Source organism: Tympanuchus pallidicinctus, unplaced genomic scaffold (assembly GCF_026119805.1).
Source record: "Tympanuchus pallidicinctus isolate F22 unplaced genomic scaffold, pur_lepc_1.0 scaffold3, whole genome shotgun sequence".
Lineage (NCBI taxonomy): Eukaryota > Metazoa > Chordata > Aves > Galliformes > Phasianidae > Tympanuchus > Tympanuchus pallidicinctus.
The window spans coordinates 77631605-77659326 of NW_026294747.1; the positions used below are offsets into that span (position 1 = coordinate 77631605).

At 33.7% G+C, this 27722-nt stretch overlaps 1 protein-coding gene across 3 annotated transcripts in view; it reads right to left on the minus strand.

Annotated features, from left to right (window-relative positions):
- MALRD1 (MAM and LDL receptor class A domain containing 1) overlaps window positions 1-27722 on the minus strand; it is a 208024-nt gene that overhangs the window by 125758 nt on the left and 54544 nt on the right. For 2 of the 3 annotated variants that reach the window (XM_052693982.1, XM_052693984.1), the window contains exons 18-23: window positions 26202-26289; window positions 23837-24034; window positions 21448-21619; window positions 6625-6781; window positions 3138-3248; window positions 2329-2542 (exon numbers count right to left, since the gene is read on the minus strand). In XM_052693982.1, the coding sequence (XP_052549942.1) occupies window positions 2329-2542; window positions 3138-3248; window positions 6625-6781; window positions 21448-21619; window positions 23837-24034; window positions 26202-26289 (940 nt within the window). The remainder of the gene's footprint in view (window positions 1-2328; window positions 2543-3137; window positions 3249-6624; window positions 6782-21447; window positions 21620-23836; window positions 24035-26201; window positions 26290-27722) is intronic. The other variant, XM_052693983.1, reaches the window with a different exon arrangement.

The window sequence follows — 27722 nt, forward strand, 5'->3', positions numbered from 1 at the left end:
ATTAAAGTAGCTTTTTTTTTTTTTAAACTGGAATCTTGTCAGAAGTCTCAGTAATGAAGCTGATAAGTTAACATTCATTAAGTCTATACATGTATCTAAACAGCTCTCTTAAAGCTGAATTCAGGTGGAAGATTTTCTTTGTAGAGGCCATGTGCATGAATGAGAACTCAAATATTTTCTTAGAACTATGAACTATTAAGCAAAAAAGTAACTTTTTATATTGTTTTATAATAGCGTTACTTTTCATCATCTTTTTCTACAAGTAAAACTCATTCTTAAATGGCAATGCTAATACAAAAACCTCTTATGAGTTAAATACAATTACAATTTATGAAGAAATTGGTCATCATTTAAATGGAACTGCCCTTATCTTTGGCCATATGACCGTATTGCTTTGTAATATTTCAGGATCTTAGCTAAAGAAATTCCTTTAATTAGTTGCATAAGTTATGACTGTCTGCGCGCATAACAAACATCTGCAGTAGTGATCCATGGAGGCTACTGCTGAAATTTACATACTCTGGATAAGTCTAGAAGGCGCATAGTTGGTCATGTTTTGTAAATGCAATTGACAGTCATAGCTATATACTGTTTCCTCCACATTCACTTGCTATTCTTTGCCCAACTGATGACTTTACCAGTCTTCTTAGTTTGAAGTTTTCAAGCTGTTGTTCAACAATAACACAGCTCTTCTTTGATGTTTGCAAGGAATGAAAAAATATCACAAAGAACAGAAATCTGTGCTTCCTATCATTATATTCTCTTCAGAGGCAGTCTCTATCGTGAAATAAACTGTGAAAAAATAACTAGATTTTTTTTTTAGTGTTAATTAAGGCACTAATCCATCAACCTCCAAAGTCACTTGAGCCAACAATCATTCAGTTTTCATGCACATGAAGTGACATTGTCAACAACAGAACTAGAAAATTTAGTTTAATGTTGCAAAACTCATACAAGAATTTGCTGTCTTATGTTCTGCAAAAATTTAAATAATGATTGGAAAGGAAAAGGTTTTTATGGTCACATTTATTTATTACTTTCTTTACCACTTGGACAAAAATGCTGAATTCATTCTTAACTGGGGTTGCATAATGAGCAATCATATGACTTTAATACTCACATGGGGCTGTCTTTGGAGAACACATCACGGAAAATTGATAGGATAGTAATGCTCAAATCAAACCTTAAAAATCTCCTTTTTCACTACCAAACTAACATTCTGCACTTATGAAATTTACTTTGTCTTAAAATAAATAAATAAATATGGTTACATTATAACCAAAGAAATGGGTGTCTTGGTGTACTACACTTGCGCATAAGCTCTTTCACCAAATTCAGCAAAGAGAATAAGTCTCAGTGAAATAATTTAAGATCAGACAAAGAGTTGTTCGTAATGATCTTTTCACCACATTTTCAAATACAAAAAATAACCAATAAATAAATAATTGAAATTGGAGAAAGTAAAAACTTAAGGTCTAATTGCTATCATTGTTACTGAAAATTCTAACAAAAAGCTTAGAGATAAGACATCCCTGTTCTGGAAATCAATGAGAAGTCTATTAGTATGAAAAGCACCTAAAAATACAGCCCATTTGCCATCTCCCTTCACTTTACAGTATATCACTGTTACTTTGTTCATATAATTGTATTCCCTGAGAAACTGATAAATTGTAAACATAACCTCAATAAGAATGAGGCAACTTCTAATAGCATAGCAAACAATGAAGATTTGTTTTTTGAGCATTTTGCAAAATCTTAGAGGAAAAAAAATAAAAGCATTAGTACTACATAAACAGCATATTGTTACCCATTTCTCCAGAGAAAAAAAATTTGCTATTAAACACTATCTTTCTTCCCATTACTACAAATGCTGTTTCTCGATATCTCTTGTAAAACTAAAATTTTACAACATTCAAACTGAAATAACTAAGAAACCTCACAATTCTCGAAATATGAAAGGAACCAGGTCCCCATTTCCCAAAGGTATTATGTTTGATATTTTTTTTTCCACTCTTAATGCATTCTTTTCATATGGAAAGCAGATTTTTATTGTGCATTAAAGACCACTGCTTTCTGAATTATACTGAGAAATTCACTAACAGCATTTTTATTTTTCATCATATTGTTTCAAACTAAACAATAGTAGTTTAAAATCCTTAAAAACCAAGGAATATAATTAAATTATTGCATACGTGTTTGTTGTTCTAAGTGATAGGCTGCCAGTTGTACTGAAGCATTCAAAATTCCCAACAGGCACATTTGTGATAACTATATATTAAAAAATAAATAAAAATAAAAAATAATTTTTAAAAAGCCCATCATACTTACTGCAAATCGCAGGATTCTCATCTGAGTTATCTGCACAGTCATTTACAAAATCACACAGTTGATCCTTCGGAATACAGTACTTGTTGGCACATGTGAATTCCTCTAATGTGCAAGGTCTGCCTGAGATGAGCAAAGGGGAACAATCTTCAAAGGAGATATCATCCACTGCCACGTCTCCCATGTAACTGACACCACGTTTTGCCCTGAAAATAACCTAATAAAAATTACAAAAATATTAGAATAAAACACAATTAGATATACTTGAAACATAAATAGAACAGAAATGGTCTTTGTAGATCTTGGAATATGAAGTGTTATGTTCTTACTCTCATAGTGCAGTAAGCTTGTGCTTACTTGTAGAAGTTACTCACTACAGTTATTGAAGTTATCTAATATCAACCATGCACCAAAAAACAAACAAAAAAAAAAACAACCAAAAAAAACCAAAGAAAATGAATAAGTTAAACAGTTACCAGTCCCTGCTCTTCCTGCATTAACAGCGAAGAGTTCCACTCCTGTAAACTAAGCCTGAAAAATATTAGTTTGTCACTAGTAATTCCCATGAATGTTAAAAGAAATCTGAAATTCAATTAAAGGCCATCCAAGACAGAAGTAGTGGGCAACGTAACATTTTTAAATGTAGCATAGAATCATAGAATCATTTGAGTTGGAAAGGACCTTTAAAGGTCATCTAGTCTAGGTTAAGTAGAATATGTTTATGTGGAAAAAAGGGAAACAATAGGGAAATGCAGAAGATAAAAGTATCTAAAGCCAGTTTTCTGGAGAGCATGTGAAATACAAATACACACCTGAAAATCTGAACGAATTCCCAAGAACACTTCGGCTCTATTCCATTTTGGACCTTGGCTGCCACTTTGAGTCCATAATGTAGAAGTCTTATTACCAGTTTTACAGAGTAGCTAAAAGGAAATTCAGGTCACAAAAAAGTTTTTCCGTTACAAACTCACTCCATGTTTCTCAACGTTGTCCAAAGTATCTTCTATAATTTAATTATATATCACCATTAAATATGAAGTGCAAAGGGACTGGTTGATATAAACCACAGTTTGATTAAAATGATGCTTTAGAACTTTCTCATCTACTCACAAACACTTTCTGCTCAGGTATTTAAGTGGACTAAGTTACCATTTAACTTCGCTGGAATGTCTACTCACAAATAAAAAATGTTCAGCAAAAGGTCAAGATTCATTTGTAAAACATGAAAAACAAAATTAATTAACAAGAAAAATGTAATAGTTTGTGCATCCATTAGACTGCATTCAATTGCTCCATCTAAGTTCCAAGAAAAATGTTATGCCTTGATTCTGTATCAAACTTTTTTTTCTCTTCTACAGAAAAAAAAAAAAAACAAAAAAAACTTATTCTTTCCTACTAACATCCACAGTTTATCTTTATGAACAACAGAAGACTATTTTAAAAACCTTTTGAACTAGAGAAAGCTAACACTTCAACATTAGCGCAAAATCCTCAGTGTTCTTTGCTACAACATCTTGAACGTCCAGATTCAACTGAGCTAAAAATAACAGCAAGATGGGAGTGTGATGAAGTGCGTTAAGTCTTGTTTCCAGGCAACATTCACAGAGATAGACATCAGTTCACCAGTTGCCTGCACCAGTTCTGCTTTCAAGGATTTATTGCTACTCTGCATAATCTTCTTAGGGCAGCCCCAACATTCTTTATCTTAATGAAAAAAAGAACTTTGAAAATTTTCGCAGTCCCAAGCGTTTGTATCATACTCCATAACAGGTAAGCTTTGGCAAGCAAATAGCAGATACTGGAAGCTGAAGAGCTTCCAGTCCAGAGGAAAAAAGAAACAGGTGTAATATTTTGAATAGAATAGAAAAACAAAGTGACATCTGGCTTTATAGACATGAAAAACTGCTACAAAAAAGATGAATTTTAAGGAATAAAGATCAAAGTAGAGAAAAACGGGTTTCATGTATTATTTAAGATGACTATGGAGTGCTGAATAATAGATTTTTCTTACTCTTATGTAGATACTGTATAGGTATATCTATACAGACACATGAGATTATATATAGAGCAATACATACAATTTTGCACATACTTTAAATTATTTACAAAATTATAAATCCAATTCCTTTATCAGAAGTTTGTGTGTTCTCTGATATCATGCTGAATGTTGTAATTTTATGGTGAAACGTGGCCATAAATTTAAGTCCCATCAAAATTTAAGCCTTCTCTTACACCCTAATCTAACCAAAAGCCCTGTGCATTTAAATTACTTAGCAAGTTACTGAAAACTGACTGCTAATTCTTTGTTAAAGTTATCCACGCCAAGTCAGAGACCAGAAAGTGAAGAAAAATAGTTCCAGCTAATATTCAAGTGTAGGTTGCACAATAATGCGACAACTTATATGTGTTTAACTTATAGAACCACGAAAAGACATTCATGCATTTGAATAGCAGGAGTCTTCAATATATCCTAGACAACATTTCATGCCACGGATATAAACTAACATGCAAAAATCTAAACTTACGAATTAAATAAAAAGAGGTAGGCATGGGAGAGAAGACTAATAAAAGTAGTAACAAATCTGCAATGTTCAACCACAGAAGATTCACATTCATATAAGACTTATAAAACTTAAAAGAAAATAAATTATCTAAATAATTTTATATTCCACATTATTTCTACATTTATAGTTAATTGAATAATTAAGCAATTGAAGTAAGACAACAATTAACAATGTTTAAAATACAGTGACTTTGTGATTTGGCTTTGGTATATCTTAAAAATTGATTAAGCTGTAGATGGAAAAAAAATCATTTAAGTAATAGAGTGAAATTGTGGTCTCCTACTAGAAACTATAGAATCACAGAACAAAAAGAGTTGGAAAATACCATTAAGCTCATTCAGTGTGACCATCAGCCCATCCTCATCATACCCACAGACCTACATCCCCCAGTGCAACGTCTCCATGTTTCTTGAACAACTCCAGGGACTGTGACTCCACCACCTCCCCGGCAGCCTGTGACAGTTCCCTGCCACTCTTTCTGAAAAGAAATTTTTCTAATACTCAACTTGAATCTCCCCGGCACAACTTACAGTCATTATCTACATTGTTACCTGGCTATGGAACTGAGAAAAAAAAAAAAAAAAATTTCTTTCACGGTGCCACCTTGCTACTGTGATTAACTAGGCTGTTTATTTATTTGTGTAAAACTATCTGTGGACATGCTTCTAAGTAGCGTGGCTTCCCACACTCTAAAGAAAATCTGGGACCTTACAGCAAATGCAAAGAGGCCACAATTCACTGATCTGTTCCAAATCTTTAAGCTAAGGGTGAGCCATCTTTATGTCCTCTTCTCCAACTAATTCTGATAAACTAAAATCTGAGCACTTGTTTGATGTCCTAGCAAGATCTCTATTTTCTCATGGGATAAAAAAATAAATTAATTGTTTAATACTAGGTTAAGAATATATAAGGTGTGCTTCCTCCGAGCAACTAGCTAATCAGATACACAGGCTGGAGAACACCATATCTTAGTTTTTTAGTATCATACATTTTAGTTTAATTGGCCACATTATTTTGAGTACTTCAAAAATCCATCTCTGATGCTGTAAATTACTGTATAACACTCATGGGAACTTGCATGATTGTTACTCTGATGAGTGGAGAACAATATTCTTGCTTTATTCAGTCACTTTGCAGTGACATTTTTTATCTATAAGCTGCTGAACAAAACAGATATCCTATTTGATTTTGATTTTAACTGGAGTGAAGAATTTGATTTTAACTGGAGTGAAGAAAAGGGTGTAATTAAAAAAGTTTGTTATTGTTAAGTCATAGAAATAGAAGTATGATTAATCTTTGAGAAATAAATGTTACACTTTCAAATGAATAACATAGCAATAAGAAGTTTCTAAAAAATGTCAAAATGAATTTTCATACAATTACTTTTTTTCAAACTCCTACATTTATCCAAAAACCTAAATTTCCAAATATCTATTGCTGTTTTTCAGTGTCAAGAGTTATTATGCATTTCAAGGCTTTTTTCTTGTACCGAAGTTCCAGACTTGGCACATGCTTAAAGATCATCATTTCAGTTTGTTGTAAAATGTTTTTCACAGCATACTCAAGGTAATGCTTCCCTCCAATCAAAACATATTGAGAGCAGTAAAGCATTAGCAATTGCTCATTTTCATTAACTGACAGCCTGGACTCTAATGAAACTAAATGACAAGGCATTAATTTCCTCCCATAAATTTCAGACAGTAAGAATGAAGGAAAACAAAGTACACCTCCATACCTCCAGAGAGCCTATTGTTGAACCATTCATATGGTTCCAAAATGTAATTTTGCATTTGGGTCCTGTAAAGGAAATGACTGGTGTAACAATATCAGCAGTGCGACCATATTCTCCATTTGAGCTGTCAGTAAACAGATACATGCCTTCTTCAGTATTCCTGTCCAGAGAGAAAAGGTTTTCTTTATTAAAAAAAGAAAAAATAAAATTAAGTTCCAGTTGCATTGAAGTGGTAATATTTCCTTTACACATATTACATTTACTATCTGGGTACCTAGATGCCTTTTAATTCATCAATGTATTGCCAGAATGGCACAGAATCCCTTGAAAAGGCATTTGGTACTTTTGTATCATATCTGAACAAAGAAAATCACAGAGCTAAGTCTTCCTTTACACAGGGTCAGATATCTGAGCCTGGAGGGACTTTTAGTCCCTTACATCAGCGAAATCAGCGACCTACTCAAAGCTGGTGTACATATGGACATCCTCCTGGCTTGGAGGTAAAATATTTCAAGACACTGGATGAAATTCTCTATGCTAAGAAAGATGACACTGCCTTTGTGATGTGTATCAGACTTTGAGTGTATACTGAGAGACAGTTTTAGGGTTTCAGGTTGCTGAGATTAAGTTCCTAAAAAAGTTGCCTTTCAAAGACAACGCAGCTGTTGACCAAATAAAAGATTCTGTTCTCTTCTACAGAGTTGCACAGAGATATTGCACAATCAGTGCTTCATTAAGCTATGAATGTTTCCAACAGGACCTTACAAACTTGATGATGGAACCTACATTTAAAAAATTTCCTTACCTGAAATATCTTCATTAGAGTTTCCTGTATTTTCTGTTTGCCTATTGGTGTATTTTTTTTTTTAATCTAGTAAAGTGCCTGTGAAATCTTGTTGCCAAATCTTTAAAAATCTTAAATAAATATATTTTTTAATTTCTTCATTGCTTATCTGAAAATGACTCCTCTCATATTGGAATACCTACACTGAACTCATGACTGATTATTTGAATGATTAAAAAAACCCCGAAGTTGGTGTATACAGGTTTATTACTGTAAACTTACAAAAATGGCAAATTAAATGTATTATGATAATTTGCATGTAGAAATAATTTTAAGAGTCAACTTACATTAATTATAGCCCATCACGCAACATGGAGACTGATGAATTCTATCATTCAGTCACTTTAGGAGTAGAACATTCTAAACACATGACAGAATAAAATAGGGTAGAAACAAGCAAAATTATACTTACACAGCAATTTTCTCTAAGGATTTGAAATCCTTTAATAAATTCATTAATCCTTAGAATCACAGGTGGAAGAACTTTTGACAGATTGACAGACTGCAAACAGCCTGATCTTCCTAGATATCTGAGGGTAAAATTTCACCAATATCTCCTTATCTTTTCTATAACCTTTGGCTGATCTTAAGCATGTATTTAAATGAAAATCTTTTTCCATCTCTTCCTCTTTCTTGACAATTGGATGTAAAAATTTTGCTTCATAGGAAAATTAAGATCTAGTAATAGCAGTTGATAAAGAAAAAAAAAAAACAAATAACAAAAAAACAAAACAAAACAAAACAAAACAGCTTTTGTCAAATAATTGCAAAGCAACATCTAGGTCATTGTTACACAGAATACTGCTTCCATCTTCCCTGGTCTAGCATTTGAAAAATTAACAGGAGATCTGCTATAGTCTTGGAAAACTAGAAAAAATATACTGAAAGGTGAAAATATTAGACAATATTGATAGCAAAAGTCGTTTTGGTACAGAAATCCCAGGTTATTTCCTTCAGCAAGGTAACATAATTATTAGAACTTCCATTGGTCAGAATAACGGGAGCACTTTTAATTACCTGTAATACAAACTTTTACTCATTATGCACTTCCGGGAGGCTTCCCAAAACCTTATTTAACATGCAAGACTGAGAGAATCATTCTATTTGCAGTTATTAGGAAGGATGTGTGTAAAATAGTTTCAAAGGTAAAAATGAGTAGAAATGGATTATTGCCATAACATATCCATAGCATGGAAAGATGACTCACAGCTGTAAACTGCTGATATAATTGCTGTACTTAAATAGAGAGGGGAGTACTACTAAAATATCTCATAAAATGAAGGAATTTATGCAGGGAAAGATTACATTGTTTTGCAGACAGTTTCTTACATGTTAACACCAAATGGATAAAATAAAGCACATTTTTTAAAATAGAAATGAAATACAAGCAAGAAGTCATGACCAACAGTTTCACTACCACTTATAGAATAGAATTAACTACTCTGCAGGATTGTAATGTCATTTCTTATAAAAGAAATGCCCAAAATTTTTGAGAAAAAAGTAACAAGTCTTTTTTCTAAGCCATGTAGAAGATGATACTTCGAAGGAGTAAAAATTTTATAAATACTTCTTGAAGTGTGAGGCAAAACTGCACTTTGCAAAGATCAAACATTTTAATGGGCTGGGAATCACTGATAAAGACAAGAGCTGCCAGGAAGAAGAGTAATGATCTGGAATTCTGAATCCTCTCCACAATTTTATTTTTGTTTTCAGAAGCAAAAGACAGAAGTGGCCCTGAAGCTTTTCTTTTATTGCTGTATCATGGCAATGTAGACATCTTTATAATTACTGCATGAATTTACATAAGTAGCATAAGTATTTGCATATGAACTACTGCAAAAAATATGCTCAAAATATAGAAAAACATATACTTACCAAATTACCCGAAGGCTTGTATGACTTGAAAATAAAATAATTAAAATAACTTTCCTAACAAGCTGCAGTGACAGCTGAAAACTTTGACACATATACAGTTACAAATATTTCCAAATAATCTGCATTTGGTATATTTATTTTTTTTCTTTCTTTCTTTTCTTTCCTCTGAAGAAATCTATTTCTTCCAGGTAGGAATACTGAATTTCTTTTATTTTTATCTCATTTCTGATTTTTCTACCAGTCTTGTCTGGCGGTATAAGAATACTGAATTCTCTTCAGGTCTACAAAAATATTTTAAAATTCAGAATTTAATTGTCATCCGGGAATTCATGTCCTCAGTAGCCCAAGAATGCCCAAATTTCCCCAAAAAAGAACAAAATTTAAAACCAATATGAGAAGCAAAATCAGGGATTCCTGCACTGTGGCCTAAGAATGTTGTACAGTACTGAGAACAACATTCAAGAGGGCTGAGTTGAAAATAGAATGAAAAAGAGATCTGAAAACACACTCAATATTCTGGCTGTAAAAACTGTGGCAAGTTCAGAACAGTCAGTGAGATCTGTTTGAATGAGCAACAGATTACAATCAACAGTATGATGAAAATTCAGACATCCATCTCTTACTTGCTGTCTTTGACTGGATCTGAAATTGGACCAAAATCACATCTCTATCTAGATAATTAAAGAACCTTGGGTAATACAGTTCACTGGGTGATGCCTGTTGAGCAAAGGAGTGTGCGCAGTTGAAAAAAATGTTAAGGATATATGGGAAAGTAACGAGAAAGAGAAAGATCAGAAGAGGCTGGATAAATACGTTTCTGCTCTGCTTCTTCACTCCTCTGACTTACCTATGCTGTTATTTAAGTTCACACTTTCCTCATACTTCTAGTAATAGCTACTTGATGCATTGCCCATCATGCACATTGTTTCTGCCAGAAGGCAGCACTTGATGTGGAAAAGAGAGAGTTTGAGGCCAGTGGCCAAGGTTTTATTCAAGATGTATAATGCTTGTGAATCTGAAGAAAATCTGGAAGATCATGCTTCTGTAGTAGAGATGAAGAGAAAGGAGAATAAGAGAACATCACATTGTTTCTGTAGTATCTGTATTTGCTATGCATTCACTATCTGCACCAGAAAAAGTTTGATTACTTATCTTTCAGTAGATTATATAGGATAGCCTATTACAAATCATAACATACAAACAGAACTTTTACAGCCTCTGTCTTAAAGTGACTTACGTGTAACATAGTCATTGGTTTCAAAAGGGCCCTTTCCTGAGTGAAGGAAGAAGAGGAGGCTCAGGGTAGACCTCATTGCTCTCTATAACTTCCTGAAGGGAGGTTGTAGTGAGCTGGGGGTCGGCCTCTTCTCTCGTGTCATTAGTGATAGGACCAGGGGGAATGGTTTCAAGCTACGGCAGGGGAGATTCAGGCTGGACATGAGGAAGTATTACTTTTCAGAAAGGGTGGTCAGGCACTGGAATGGACTGCCCAGGGAGGTGGTGGAATCACCGACCCTGGGGGTGTTCAAGGAAAGACTGGATGTTGTGTTGAGGGACATTAGTAGGAGCTATTGGGAATAGGTGAACAGTTGGACTGGGTGATCTTTTAGGTCTTTTCCAACCTTGGTGATTCTATGATTCTATGATTCTATGAAGGATTGCAGCTATGAAAATATTATTGCAGAAAAAGAATCAATATCACAACAGCTTAAGTTGGAAAGGACCCTTCAGATCATCTAGTTGAAACCCTCTCCTGCAATAGGCAGGGACATCACCCACTAGACTGAACAAGTAAAATGGGTAAGTTCCATGAAACTTACAGGATAATGAGAGCTCCAATAACCTAATGGATTCCACTGCATAGAAGAGGAAGATTTTCCTCATGAAACACTTCCAACCTCTGAAATTCTAATAGGCTTTAAATAGACAATAACTCAAATCAATACTGAACAACTAGAAAGAATACATATATTTCAGGATTTTCAATGAAATTTAAACATTTCTGTAAACTTTTCTTATAATAAAACTGAAAGGAATCAGAAGTCAGGAATGCAAATCCTTACTAATAGAATTTTGTGATAAATTTAATTTCAAATACTGGCAATTTCCAAAAGAAATAACATTTTGTTGTAATTTTAAAAATACTTTCTATCTAGTCACCTCCCATTTCATTAGCATTTAGCATTCATAAGTAATTTAGAACAAGAATAAGTAACTTAGAACAAAAAGTAGTACTGCCATGCCAACTGCCATGTCATAATGTAGACATACTCTTGGAAAATGATGTTCCAAGAGCTTCTGTTACAGAAGATATCATTTAGCTATGTTTACAGAAAGTTGCCTATACATTTCTGACTTCCACAAATCTACTTCTTCTGAGTCATTTTGGATTAGTTCAATATTTCTTTTTTTTTTTTTTTCCTTATGCCTTGCATGTGAAATTACTATAAACCGAACAAGCTCTTTTACTTTATTAATATTATAAGAGTCTCCTGCACCTCAAATATCTTCTTTTCTCCTTGGACCAATGTTAATTTAGATATTTGCATCTGCAGATGTTCACTCTTTTTTTTAAACCTAGTTACTAAACTAGATTTCTGCACTAATGGGGACATAAAATCAGTGTTCTTTAAAACAGTCATATAACTATGGTACATGAATTTACCAATTTACCTCTCTACTATATTTTACATTATTTGCTTATTATACTGTATGGCAAAGCTCTGGTACAGAAAATTTTGCAGGTGTTACTGTGAAAGCCTTATTGATCAGGAATTTCTTTGTCTCCCATGGGAAGAGTTTTTTTATCCCATGATTTTCTAATCAAACTCTCAAAGTCATCACTGCATCCCAAGCACATTTTAAAACTGGATCAGGTGCATGGATTGAGCAAAGCTTAGAATTGCCTTTTTAGCACTTATCAAATTCAATATTTTTCTCTAAAAAACATTTCCATATTTGCTTTGGATTCATTAAACACACACACAAAAACTGCTTTTAAATATGTAAATAAATTTACTGTTTTCCATCAGTTTCTCATCAACAAATGGCTTCCGTGTCTTAACTGAATTACTTTGATAGCTGTGTATAATTTTAGATTATTTTACCAGAAACATTTATCTGAAATTTGCTACTAATGATCTCAGACTTCTTTACTGAGGATGGCTTATTTCTCTGAAATGCTCTACAGTCACCCAAAATTCAAAGTTGAGCTTCTTGTTCTACAGAGGAACAAGGGGAGACTGGAGACATTTTCAGTGCAATGTTACGTTGATGGTTTGTTTTTTTTTTCAGAGTGCACTACAACTGCATGTCATCCTCATATCGTTAAAGAGCTGTAACCAGATGAAATATTATGTATTCTCAGATAGTACTTTAGAAACAGAGAGAAGAGGCAGGAGAGTAGAGAACTGGTGAAAGAATGGAAATCAGTAATACTATAAACATTTTAAAATACATTTCTTTTTGTTGTCTCATTACCTTTTTCCCCAAGTCTCTATTCTGATGTAACATTTACACATTCAACTCAAGAATCACAAGAACTGTACATACATAAGTACAATACACATGGGAGACAGTGGTAAACACATTCACTGTAGCACATACAGTAAGCTACGCTTAGCATGGCTGAAATACTCCTTTCCTTTTATTTTCCATATTCTAGGTGGTACAATAACCACATTCTCAAAATAAGCTGTTGAGCCTGTAAAATTAATTTTGCATTTTTCACTTCACTACAAATAGGGTTCTCAACTGAGATAGATAGATATGCGCACACAGTTATCTAAATGATACTACTGAGAACAGCTCTATGGAGCATAAAAACATTACATAAAGCTCATACCTCTCTTTCACTTATACCTAAGTGTAAGTACCTCTAGTGCTCTCAGATATCATTAATCCTCTCAGAGTTTTAAAGATTTGTTTTAATGTATTGTAATTAATTTCTGCACTGCCAAGAAATTCCTGCTTGAAAAAATAACAGTCAGCACAGCCTAAACAGAAGGAGACAGGAAGTTTAACATAAATAAATCATAATGAAACACATCAAACTCTTCAGACACTCATCAATACAAAATGACAAACACAGAATTGGTGTAGTAAAAACTTCCTGTGGCATATTGCTATGAGGTATGATTTTGTATTCAGGATGTCATTTCTTTTGGCGAGGAAGATTTTTTTTGGTGCTTCTGGTTGAAATGTAGACAATTTGCCCATCAGCCATTTCAAATTTGTCCTATACATTTTAAACGCATTGAAGCTGTTTGGGGGACTGTCTCTGTAAAATAGGGATTCTGATTCAAGGATGCAAATTCGGAAAGTTTTCTTTTTCTTTTTCTTTTTTTAAAGTAAATTAATGAGAAAAAAAGCTGTAATTTCATTGCTGTTAGCACACTGTTAAGAAGTGTATTGCTTGTTAAAATAGTAAGAGAAGCAGAAGTCTCCTCTAGAAGACTTCTAATTAAAAAGAAAAACAAAAAAAACCAACAACACAAAAAACACAAAAAGCACACCCATGCTGTCCAGAGCGTATCACGAACAAAGCTGTAGAGAAAAAACTGCAATTCTACAAAGGAATCATAATTACTTTTTGTAGATTAATCTGTCACTATTAATCAGATAAGAATAAAAGAATACAAAGGGCCATGCAGATTTGGCTGGAGAACAGACTGGAAATTTATGTGTTTTTTATAGTAATAGAATGTAATCACAGCAGAAGAGAGACGATTGGAGGTAGTAAGTCAGCCCTGGGACAATTTTGTGTTTCATGCTAAGGGCCACACTCCCATAGTACAGCAATAGGAACCAGCATTAGCTAAAATTAGACTGGAGCTAATCAGTACTGATATACCATTTATAGTCAGCAGCACTGACATACCATTTATAGTCAGAGAAGAGAGCACTCAATGCTGAATAAACTTCCAATCTGATGCGCTTCAGATTTCATTCTGTTTCACTAGCTGAGCAGGACCTCATGGAAGTAGCAGCCACCGTTTCAAAAACATTAGATCTCTTGCTCAGGCAAATCATAATTGCTGCATATTCCTGTACAGCTGTGCTTTTTGTAAGGATTGTTCATTTGCAAATTTTGAAAATCTCTATACTGAACTTATATATGTTTTTTCAAATATCACAACTACTCTTTGAAATTTCATAATATGTTGGGTGCATTAAGAGCAGAAATTGTATCACTGAATTAAGGTTTCCCTAAAATACCAGAAGGCTAAAATAACAGATCTTGTAACATCCAGGAACTCAAGCCTAATTAATTTAGCAGAAAATTAGCATGCCTTTATAATTGAACATTAGAGCTAAGATGCTTTTAACTAGCCCAATCCCCTTTTCTACTTTTTGCTTTCTTCAGTCAGCGTCATTGTTCCCAGAAAATATCTGTTCAAACTCTCTCAAGATTTATCAACAGCACTTAAAACTACTGCAGCATTACCAACTCACACAGCAAATGGCCTCAGAGATGAAAGACCTTGTGTTTTGATCATAACATACAAGTCACTGACTGTTAGTTGGATTTTCTCCATTGGAGATTTTAGCCTCATGGCTTCTGACTGACACAGAGCTAAGATTAATTCACGGTGTTTCCATGGCTCATCTGAACCTGCCACAACTCGTTAGCATTCTGTCATATCTCCATAAATCCTGTGAGGTTGAAAGCAAAGGGAAACAATGAGAATGAATTTTCTTCTCAAATAACTAAGCTTAGGGTGAAAAAGTCAATCTAATTTCTAATTACTTTAGGCATTAGCTTTAATTAGCAATTTCATACATTTCAGCATAGTAAGGAATTGTACTTTGCTGTAAAAACTGCTTAACAAATATATTTTTATTTAGCATCAAATGTCTAATACCTATGGTCTTTTTAATTGCCCTACTGTCACCTCAGATATTTACCAGCATGCACAGTAAAGCAGCATTTATGATACTTTGCCAGTACTTTAATGAAGTAACACAAAGTAGTCCTTATTTCACAGCCACTTTGAGAACAAACATACCTTATGCTGCACCTTGCTCAAAAAACACTGCAGAAGTAAACCTATTTTCTGTACCTTGATTATCTGAATGAATTGTCACAAACTTTTTTCCTGATCAATGATCTAATCAAGATTTCTAGAAAGGCTATAATTACTGTACAGTACTATCAATAAAATAATAAACACAACAGTGATAATACGTTACATTGATCTTTTTGGATAGATAGGAAGACTAAATTTGTTTTTTAAAAAAATGGATGAATCACCTATATGAGAGAATATGTCTCTAAGTGCTTATAAGGCTAACAGAATTCATCTTCCCGTGACACCTACATAGCAAGTCACTCTAGGGAAAACATGAGAATATATGTACTTTTGAGAAATGAAACTGAAATCTTCTATGCTTTTAATGAGAGATCTGCACATAAGAACATGAATGTCTGAGGGTCAGCATCTAAACTTCACACAGACAGAACTATTGTTATGTCAATCTAAGATTCAGGTGAAATGACAAGTATTACAGTAGTAAAAAAGCCAGTTTAAGATAAATGAAAGAATATTAATTATCCTGGAGAAGACTTCATCAGGACATATGGAAGCCCAATCCCAGTATCACAAAAGGATTTAAAAACTTTTATATTTTGGGCTTAAAGTTCCATGAACGATGAAGATGTCTGGAAAGAAAACAAAGCACTAGTATGAAGTTAGTTGGAGGACAAGACAACTTGGAAAAAAACTCTCCTACAATGGTCAAGGAATTATTTGTCTTTGCTGAGAGTGTTGAGAGAACAGAGATCACCAGCTACCTTTCTGGCAACGCAGAAACTGGAGGAGAGGTGGCCTTTGTTCCCTCCTCTTTCTCCAGTTTAGAACTTCTTTTTTTTTTTTGCCTCTGATTTCCAGATTTGCACATCCTTCCATCCAGGCACTAGCAGGCTGATGCAGCAGTGATTTTCTACTTTTTGTTCTTATGAATTATTCTCATGTCCTTAGACCTGCGAATACTGTGACAGCGATGTATCTATTAAATCAGGTTTCCTACGGGGTAAGGATTACTATTTAAGAAACAGGAGTTAAGATGTTATTTTCTTTCATGTCTCATTTTATACCTTTCAGTTCCCTTTGAAAGGGGAAGAAAAAGAAAAGAAAAAATAGATGTAAAAGGAAAAAAAAGACAAGAATAAAATTATAGATATCAGTGGACTTTCCCAATAACTACCCAGTAATATTCACACCCAAAGTCACCATCTAATCAGCATTCAACATTTGCTGTAGATCATCACAGTGTGCTTCAATAGCCATAAAAGCATTTTAAGCAGAGAAAAACAAAGAAACAAAATATAACAGTAGGGAGATCCTGATGAAATATAGCTAGCTCTTAGCTTCTGTTACAAGAGTTTTACAGGGGAAAATATGCTGTAACAGAGAGTTCTAAGTTGGGAGATTGTTGACTGAGCTGGCCATTTTTCCTTCTAATCCCTTGTTTTGTTCTTATTGCTATTGGCTCGGTTCTTAAATAAAAAGAAAGCCTCACTTTTAGTGTCAGCACATCCCATCAAATATGAACGGTCCAAAAAAATCTTTCTGCATGTAAGCCTGTCTCATGAACACTGATTCCTTGCACAGTGATTTTCAGGTCAAAGTTAATCAGGTCTCCGTCCCCTTCACACCAAATATTTCTTAACTGTACTGAAGAACAGTTTTGGAGACTACCTATGATTTGCCATGCACCAAAAATGTATTCAGTGTAATTTCAATGTTTCTTTTCTTATAACATCTCTGTCAGGGCTAATGACACAGAACAAAGGAGATCTGTGCATTTAATAAAAGGATGGGTTTTGTTGTATTAATTGAAACAGTGTAAAAAAAAAAAAAAAAAAAAAAAGTGCTTTTAAGTAGTTAAATTCAGTTTTCTTCCCTTTTTTTTTTTTTTTTTTTTTTGAAGAATTAGTGCCCTCTGGGACTACAATTTTTTCATCTACAGTGAAGTTCTTCGACTCAGCTCTCTTTTCAGCTGTCAAAAACTGTTTTAAAGTATATTACCTTGAAGATTTTAAATTTTCCTAAGGTAAATTCTGATAGATTGTCTGAAAAGCAAGGCAGATGCGTTAAAAACAGTTATCAGGGGAGTTAGAGAGTAATAATTATTATGTGAGCATAGAATTTTTGTTCTATGTACTTCTTGGTTTTGCTTCATTAGATTTGATGACTTTTTAGGTATGAATTATCATATCAATTAAGTGCCTACAATGTTTTCAATTAACAGTTGTACCCAAATATCACTACTAATGTTAAAGATTTTGCTATTCCATTACCTAGATTTTCTCAAATGAAAATAACTATTTTCAGTTATCTTTATGCTTTATGTCCATATTTAACCATATAGAGGTTAATATCTTCATTATTATGGCATTTAAACCCAACTGTGATAAGGAATTCCCATTTTCTAAGTGTTGAAACATGCCATAAGATTTCTATATTAATACACACCATACTGGTCATTTCAGTATACAGTGAATGTCACCTAATTCTTTGCAAAATATTTATCAACATTTCTAAAGCCCAAGCCCATGACTGTTGGGCAACCACAGCAGAATTCCATAACAGCTTCTGTTCCTCTAGGCATTGGGGTTATATACAAGATGCCCAAGTCGATTTCTCAAATCGTTAACGTAATTCACTTAATGTAATTACAGGTTTAAATGTACATACCTCCCCCTTAAAATTCATCAGCCTATGTCTGAGTGGCCCAGATGTATAATCTATGAGAAACTGACAGTTTGAGTCTCCAGCTATTCACAGAAATTCTGCTGAAAGATCACTGTAAATTCATAGAATCATAGAATGGCTTGGATTGCAAGGGACCTCAAGGATCATCACATTCCAACCTTGTTGCCACAGTCAATGTTGCCAGCTGCTAGAACAATTACTAGACCAGGGCCCCATCCAACCTGGCCTTAAAGACCTCCAGGGGCATATTCGTAATGTCTTTTGCAGCTTGTGCCAGCATCTCACCAGTATCTCAGTAAAAAGCCTTCCTCCTGAAATCTAATCTAAATCTCCCTTCCTTTAGTTTAAAACCACTCCCCCTTGCCCTATCACTATATACCCCCATAAAAAGCTGATTTCCCTCATGTTTATAAACTCCCTTTAAATATTAGAAAGGCACAGTGAGGTGTCCCTACAACCTCCGCATTTCTATCTTCACAGGAGAGATGTTTCAGCTCTTTGATCATCTTCGTGACCCTCATCTGGACCCTCTCCAAAAGTTCCACATCTTTCCTGTGCTAGGGGCCCTAGGCTTGTATGCAATACTCCAGCTGTGGCCATGTGAAGGCACAGTAGAGGGGAACAATCACTTCCCTTGGCCTGCTGGCTACAACACTGTACTGCAATCCACTCTTGTATCAGAATGAATCTAATAATTTCTATCCAAAACTACTGTGATTTAATAAGAAAATACATAATGTTACAGCTCATTTCTCATCTAAACCCATGTAAATTTGGGGGAAAAAAATGAGAAAAAAATATTTTAGTGTTTTAATTCAACAAAGCATTGTTCCATATTTCCTGCTGTAATCTGGAATCCTCGTGATTCCATTCTCATCTATAAATAAAGAATGGGTAAACTGCAGACCAAATTACATCAGTTACATCCAGTGTAAAAGATCTCAACCATAATACATCACTGTTGCCTCAAAACTACAACTTACTTCCAATTTTATCAATTCTTTACAATATATAGTTAGTTTCATTAAACCTGGAAAATTGAGTGAAGAAAGAGTGATATTTCCAGCACAAATCTGCAGTGAAAATTCTATGAGATGACTTATTCAGCATATGTATAGTGCTTCTATTAGCTAATATATAACACTTAAACAGCAGCCAGTGAAACATTTGGCAGCCAATTTGTCTTAAATACTTGCACTTCTTATGGAACACACTTCCTTCATGTATATAATCTAGAGACTTGGAAACAATTGCATAATATTGTAATTGTGGGGGATTTTTTTGTGTTTGTTTTTTTTTTTAATTTTGGTTTTGTTGTTAGTGATGTATTAGGAATTTTTGTCTTTATGGTGTTTTTTATTTTAATGAAGTACACAATTATCATAATGAGATGTTTCCTTTACAGTTAGAGAAATAATCTCAGGCTATGGAAATGCAATATAAATCTCTTTTTAACCTAGCTGATAAATAACAATGCTTTTTTCTTTTTTGGTGTGATTTTAACTTGAAGTCTATTTTTGCACTTTGAGGACTAGTATAGCAGAAAGCAAATGCACTTATTGCTACAAAAAGGGAAATATTTTTCTGTTTGGGTTATTGAGCATCAGTGGCACTGTAAGGAAAGTTCCCAATTAGATTAAGTGAACTTGCACGAAATTGAAAGTTTCTTACAGTTAATACATGTGCTACTCAAACTCAGGAATTTTGTTTTAATATTTTTTATTTCTTGCTGTATTAATGCATCTTTTAATTTTTTTTTTAAATTAGTTTATATTTCAAAGAAAAAAAACTAATTCCTCCTCCTTGAATGAAGCCAGAAGTACGTCTTTAAAGGGAATAAATGATCAGCACAAACAATGTCTAGAATCCAAAACAGATTTAGAAAGCTTCTCTGGGAGAGCAGAATGCTACATGTTCCTCCTGTATCATTAACATCTAAAGAACACTTTTAGATAGTTTATTGGTATTAGGTAAAATTCTAACCTCCCAAAACCATTACTTCCATTTTTGAAAATACAGTAATGAGCAGCATGTGTACAGACTGCTGTTTTCTACAGAGTAAGCCTGTTGACTCAAATAGTCAAGCTTTCAAACTCCTTCCCAAACAGTCTGCTTCTCAGACAGACTGTAGAATTTTGAACTTAATTTACACTTTCTGCCTGTTTTCTTTAAAGGGGAAGCCATTTTTAAACTTTCTTTGCAGTAAATGACAACTCAGGTTCTGAAATATTTCCACTGTGAAAAATTTCTTCATTAGCATGCCTCTGCTTTCCAGGCACTTTAGAATATGATTCTTTAAGCATGAAATAACAGTTTTCTTCAGTAATCTTAGAAACAGTATTTTGTCAAGGAAAAACAATTAATTACATCTTGTTTGAAAACAGAATACTACAGATGGAAAATAAATGACTTGGCAGAGTAGTAATATTATCCATTTTTCTATTAAGTAACAACATTTATCAAATAAAATATATATATACACACACATATAAACTAAACTGAACTACAATTCAGTTTAACTACGGTTGTTTCAAACTGCACTACTTAATTCCCAAATGACAGCTGAATTCACAAGACCCATTGTTGGGATAACTAGTGCTGCACACTCCTGCCAAAATTGCACAGATAACAATAGCTAGTAACAGATTAAAGCAAATACGTTTGCCACTTGAGAAGGCATTCTCCCAAAACTGATCAAGATGATGAATACCATCAAGTAAATTAAACAGTAACAAAAAATTGTGTAAACCTTTTTTAAAGTCTTTCGAGTCAGCTTGCAAAGTATTAGCAGGAAAATTTTATAATAGTGAGGAGAAACTACAGAATGGTAACAGCAGCAGCCAAAAACTGATGCTGATATTTCAAAAGTTGCTTTGCTAGTACAACAGCCTCCTCATAGATCAGAGCATCCTCCCCAGTTGGATGGTACAAGAAGTCTCAGCTGACAGTACAAGGTGCTACAAGGAGTGCCGATGTCTCATGGCTTATGTATTAGTGGTATATAGACAGGGGCATGGATATGTATAAAGCCAAAGCAGCCATGTCTCCTCCAAACAAGAAGTGTGTAAAACTTGTTTTCCCAACTTGCTTACATTCCATATGTCATCTAGCAGAAAAGGTGCATATTTATTATTCTGTATAGGGAGAATTTGGGGGGATTACTTATACAAGAGCATTTATAAATTTGGACCTGTTTATTAAAATCGTGTTACTAGATTTATCTATTATACTGACAACATTGATTCTGTTAATTTTCACTTAGTTACATGTGTCAGTAATAAATCAATTAACTGCTTCAATACTTTGAACTGAGCAGTTTTCCCTGTGGCAATACATACGTAGCTAAACTCGGTTCAAAAAGCAGTGGACTATCTGTAAAACTTTACTCACATAGTATGATCAGTTGATGGGCAATGCTCTTCTTCTCCAGGATATAGTTTTGCTCCACTTCCATGTTCCCACTTAAATATTTTTGTGATGGAATCAGTTTCCGATATCTCTTGCAAGGCTGGTTGATACCATCCACACAGGGTATAATCTTCAAAATTGCAGATTTCCTTAGCTGTAGAGATGAGCAGCAAATATTTCATGCTTATATAAAAATAGGGGATCATTAATTTATACTCTTATAAAATAAATAGAAAAAAGGGATTCAATTTGTAGAATCCAATTAATACTTACACACTTCTAAATTTTATATTTTTTCCTCTTCGGATAAAATATCTATTATATTTTCTATGTTCTTTCCTATGAGGCAGATGCTTTTCAGAAATAAAGCAATTCCTTTACCCCCTTGGTAATTATTACTGAATGTATTCTGATCAGCTTTCAGGTCATTCAAATAATCTAGCATGTGATACACACTGGAATGCATGTAAAATGCATCTGATGTTATCGCATGTTACTCCCACTTCACTCTAACATGCTGATGATATTACAAACTCATTGCAAATTTATTAAAAAAATCCTACACAGAAACTCTGAAAAAGCAGTTCATTATTTCAAGCAGTCCTTGATATTCCTGAAAACTACATAATAATCCTAATATTTGACGTTAGTGTAAAGTACTGAATTTATCTTACTAAATAAATATACAGCTGCTTGTGTCTCAGTTTTTGATATCCTGAGGAACTGGACAAGAAATCCCATCCCTCACTCATAATGCATCTCCCTAAAGAATATTTGAGTCTTGAATTGGAGCTAACTGTTTTTTCATTTATGCTACTTAGTCTGCAGAATTTTGACTACAAATGATAGACTAAGGAGGAAGTGAGTTATGAATTATAGCTTCATATCTCCATTGAGGAAAAAAAGTATAGCCAGAGTAGTCTGTCTAGTTCACTATCCATATGAGGATTTGTGATGCTTCCTGAGACTACAGAGTAGCATGGTGTTATGGTATTCTACCCTGATTAAATAAAAAAACACGTTTTAAAAAAATTCCTTCAGATGCCTCTGAGAAAGATAACATTTCCCTGAGAAAATATTTCTGCCTTCATACAAGACATGCTTAATTTCTTCTATTCCAGCATTGTCATTTGAGTGATAAATTGCCAACAATGCTAGCAACAATTGGAGGCTGCAGAAAAAGCAAATGTATGAAAGTATATTCTGCCCAGTACTTATCTGTCTCAGAAGGAAAAGATTGTAAGACATCATAAATTTCTGAGGAAAAAAGTGTCTATCCAGAGGTCTCTTGGCATATTTTTTAGTGTAGTTTTACAAAGGTTAGTGCTTTATACACATTATAGGAAATAACCACACTCACATTTATACATTAGATTAAGTCACCCAAGAAACAAACAGGAGGAAGTCAAACGTTACTTTTATTAGCTAAGTCCTCAGTCCTGAGAGAAGTGATTGGAGTTCCCTACATCATGGGTAACAAATGAAGAGATTTGATCATCAGGGAGATGTCTGTATTTCTCATTAATTAGCTTTTGAACAGAAGCATTTTCAACAACTGTGTTTTAAGGCAGAAAGTCTTTGACAGTGTCTCCTGTAATGCTACGGTGTGAACTGGTGCAACTCCGAAGTAATAAACAAATGTCTCAGAAATCTATGGACATTGTCTGGTAGCACTGTCCATTGTCCCAGCTCCATGGTTCTCATCAAGTCTTTGGGAATTTACAGATTGGGATTCACTGACTTTTGTGTGGAGCGCACCACACTGCATATTCTAGCCATAGGAAAACATCTGGGACCAATAACAGGATTAAATTTATTTTCCCACTCTAACTTAGGAGGCCTAACACTAAGTTACTCTGTCAATTCAGAATTTACAGCTCATTTGGCAAAATCAAACTTACCAAGTGAACAAAGTAATGGCAAAAACATCATTATTTTCATAACTGAACTTCAGCAGCCAGCTGCTGAAAATACTGAATAGTCACAGAAGTAGGTAAGAAATGAACCCAAGTATCCCAGATGCATGCCCCAAACATGAGACTAGATATTCTCTCTTCCAATCTGAATTGTTCAACATTTGAAAAACTTAACGTTAATTAATTTGAGAAAAGGGAATTTCTTTTTCCTATTTTGCTAGTAAGTTGAATTGGAATATAAAACATCAGTCTAACTGTCCCATTAAAGGCAGAAAGCACCTCAGCTTTACACATTTTGAGCAAAATTTTATTCTTTTTCTAGAGAAAATCTTTTTTTAAAAAAAATTATTCTTAAACAATATTAAAAGACAAATGTAAATAAACAGTAGTTAAAGCAATAGATTGAATAAGCAGAAACTAATAAAATAGTAAAGTACAGAATTTAGTACACTCACCACAATCTGATTCATCAGACTTATCAGAGCAGTCAGATCTAAAATCACATTTCTGGATCATGTGGATGCAATGGCCAGAGACTCTACAGACAAATTCATTCTCTGTGCAGTTGTTCAAGGGGAGTGTGATAGGACTTGAAGTTCCTGACAGAGTTGTAGAGATTGTTGGCAAGCTTCCTTTAAAAGACAAGGAAAATTCTGAGAAACAGAACAAAGGCACTCATATTTTCAAATTATTTCTTCCCTTGCCACTCACATCATTTCTCAAAGTTATAGCTTTACTGGAAAAAATTCTGGGTGGCCAGGCTGAGTTTTTTTTAAATGCTACCCAGCAGACAGTCAATTGAACATGCGATTGCTAGGTTTCCTTGGTGGAAAGCCCTAAGTTGGTCATGTCAGCAAACCACCAGTTACACAGCCCTTAACATCTATAGGAACTTAAGCCTCTTACCTGGCTTTCAAATTTAAACAAAACTTCAAAAACTAATAACAGGGAGACCTTCAGAACAGTTAAAAAAAAACTCAATTTCCTTGAGAAGAAAAGCTAACAGATTGTTAGATAACAGTAGCCTTTTTACAACATATTGATTACTATAATTAACTGTACAAATTGCCAGATAACCTTTTAACCTTTCAATTTCATCAATAACGAAATATTTTTTTCCCTCTAGAAAAATTAATGTGATATCATTAACTTGTCCCACCACTGCTTTTCAATCCATTCTTCTTGTGTTCTTCCTTCTGTTCTTTACTATGCACCTTTCTTCAGGCTTACTCTCACTTCTTAAAAACCTCTGCTATCATTGTCCAGAAAAAGGATTTTCATTATACAATTCCTTCTTTGAATTTAATCACTAATGAAATCTTTAGGTGTAGTGCACAACGCACTACAGTAATAGTAATACAATAAGGTAATACACCTAGGTTAATTAAAAACTACATGTGAAGACTTGATATGAAAAATGTCTGGAACAGCAATTTTTTTCCTCCTTAAGGCACAGTACTATCCAGACATAATAAATTCCCTACAAGAAAGAGCTATCTCTTTTGTAAGGTAACAACCACCTCTATGACATCAAATGAATTATGCACTAATACTATCTTTAGATTTAAACAAAAAATGAAAGAGGAGAAACCTTTTGAATGGTTATTCATCATAGTTTTATATATATGCATAAAACATATATATATAACATATATATGTATTAGTTTCATACATATAAAAAACTATGATGAATAACATATTTTATATAATAGTTATATTATGTATACTCTATAATTATATATAATATGATTATAATATTATATATATACTTTATATAACTATATAACTTATAGATATTAGTTATATAGTTACATAAAGTATATGATATAATAAATGTATCTACAACTCCTAATAGCATCAAGAACCTTATTGACCAGAAATTTTTGAACAGAGATGCCCCATTCAAGACTCTGCTCCAACTCGCTCTGGAAGATGAGAAAACTTTTTCAAACACAATAACCTTTAGGACAGATCAACTCCTTTCCCTTATTATTTGAAATAATCCATTTTCTATAATTTGTGAAACACCATTTGGTCTAGGAGCAAACATCACTGAAATGCCAATAGTTTAAAGCATTCAAATTGTGCATCAAAACTGTATGCTCAAATTCCTACATCTTTGATATTACATATGTGAGTTTACCATGAAGTTAATTAGCCCATCTCTCTTTGTTTGAACTTCTTAAGTGGCATCTGGGAGCTGGAGTAGGTTTCCCAAAGAAGTTATGGATGCCCGGAGAGGTGTTCAGGCTGAATGGAGCCCTAGGTAGCCTGATGTAGTAAGTAGCAAACCTGCTCGTGGCAGGAGGGTTAGAACTAGATGATACTTCAGGTCGTTTCCAAGGCAAGCCATTCTATGATGATCCATCAGGCTATATATAAAGATGCAGCTAATAGTAGTCCCCTTAAAATCCCCTTAAAATAAGGCAGACTGCCTTATTATCTGAACTGCTTGCACACTGTAAAGTGAGTGCCCATGTAACAACTTTAAATATTATTCAGGAGTGGAGGAAGGTTGTATTAAACAGATTTCACTGAATGAAAATTCAGTTTTCTTACACTTACACTACTAGAAGAAAAATTAATCTAGCAAACGAACTTCCAGAGAATATGGAAGCTCCCTATTTGTTAAGAACTTGTTAAAAATTATCTCTTTAGGTCCCTAAGTGCACTACTATTTCCTGTCTGAATTTCCTTGTTAGACTGACTTAGTTTGATCCAGTTGTGTTTTTCCAGAAGAAAACTTTATGTTACTTACAAATAACAGAAAACAATCAGTGCATGGAAAAGGGATTTATATAGCTTCAAATCTGTCCTTACCATTGTAAACAGCACAGTCTAGAAATGACATGTCATCAAGTCCAATGTCTCCAGTGAAACCATCTCCTACTGTACCTTGCACCAAGATCTGGGGAAACAGTAATTAAAAAATCATTTTTCAGTGTACAGTAGAATTCCACTTCTTATTAAATATTTCATATTGATTGATAGAAAAGTCACTTTCCATGTTTCACACTTAAAATAAGATTAAATTTGTTCTAGGGGATATATTCTATTTAGAGACAGTTTACAGAAGGGGCTAGTTATTATCAGCTTGCATTGGTGGTCACATTAATCATAGTGAACCATAATACAATGGTTAGCTTTACAATCATGTAAATCCACTGAAACATCATTGTGATATAAAATGATAGCAAGACATTATCATAAGTGGCACGTTATGATTAGCTCCTTTGATACTTACTGTAACAGAATTACTAATGGTCAATTATAATAACATTTATGTGAATAAATTATATAGCCTCAAACCTCTGTATGATGAAAACAGTTAAATAGGTTATAGGTATGTTCTAGAGTCCTTTGAGGAAAAATATTCTAAATATTCTACAAATTCATTAGAATTGTCAATGTTAAAGTTGCTTACTTTCTCATTATTATCTAATACCAAGGAATAGCAGATATTAATATAGGTGAAATAATCTGTGGATGACTGAATAAGCCTATTTGTTTTGAGTTAGTACTGAACTGTAAAAACCTGAGTGAGTGATTAGGGAAAGATTTAATGAGAATTTCCTTGATGTAACTATTTTATAAGTCACTATTCACAAATGAAGAGGTAGGGAGAAAGAGAGAGAGAAAGAAAACAAAGCCTTCTAAAACCATAACATACACACACACAAAAGCAGACATATACTTTTTTTTTTTTCAAAATAAACAAAATAAAAATGCTTAGAAACAGGACAAATTAATATGCCTAGTATTTGGAAATGTCGTACGTGAACATGTATTATTTCAAAGTGACAAAATCTCATAGATTTTTGTCTATGAGTGACAAAAGTGACAAAATTAGTATAAATAAGCTAAAATTCAGACAGTGGCAGAGAGTTTGTTAAGCTAATTTATATAGTTATTAACAAGACAAAACCAAGCTCTATAAACTACTCTGTTTTTCAGTCGGATTGTGTTCAACTGACTGATGTGAACTGGTAGGTTGAGAGGCTTCTCTCCCCACAACTCCCTGTGACCATCTAGCCAGCTGCAACACTGTGAAGATGTGCTTATTTATCACCTCCTACCAACCTTCCCCTGAAGGAAATAAAACTCCTATCTCTCCTTAAGTAGTAATACCTTTATTAAGGGTATTGCAATTCCAGTGACAGAGCTACCATCACACTGTAGGAGTAAGGCAAACTGGAAAATCTTTCTATTGAAACAATGGTAATAATAATATCAATAAATTAATACCTCCCCTTCTTCCCCTTTTTATATTAATATTATGTATTTTTATTTACTTGGGGAGTGGCATATAGCAAGGATTCAGTCAGTAAGACAGAAGAAAAC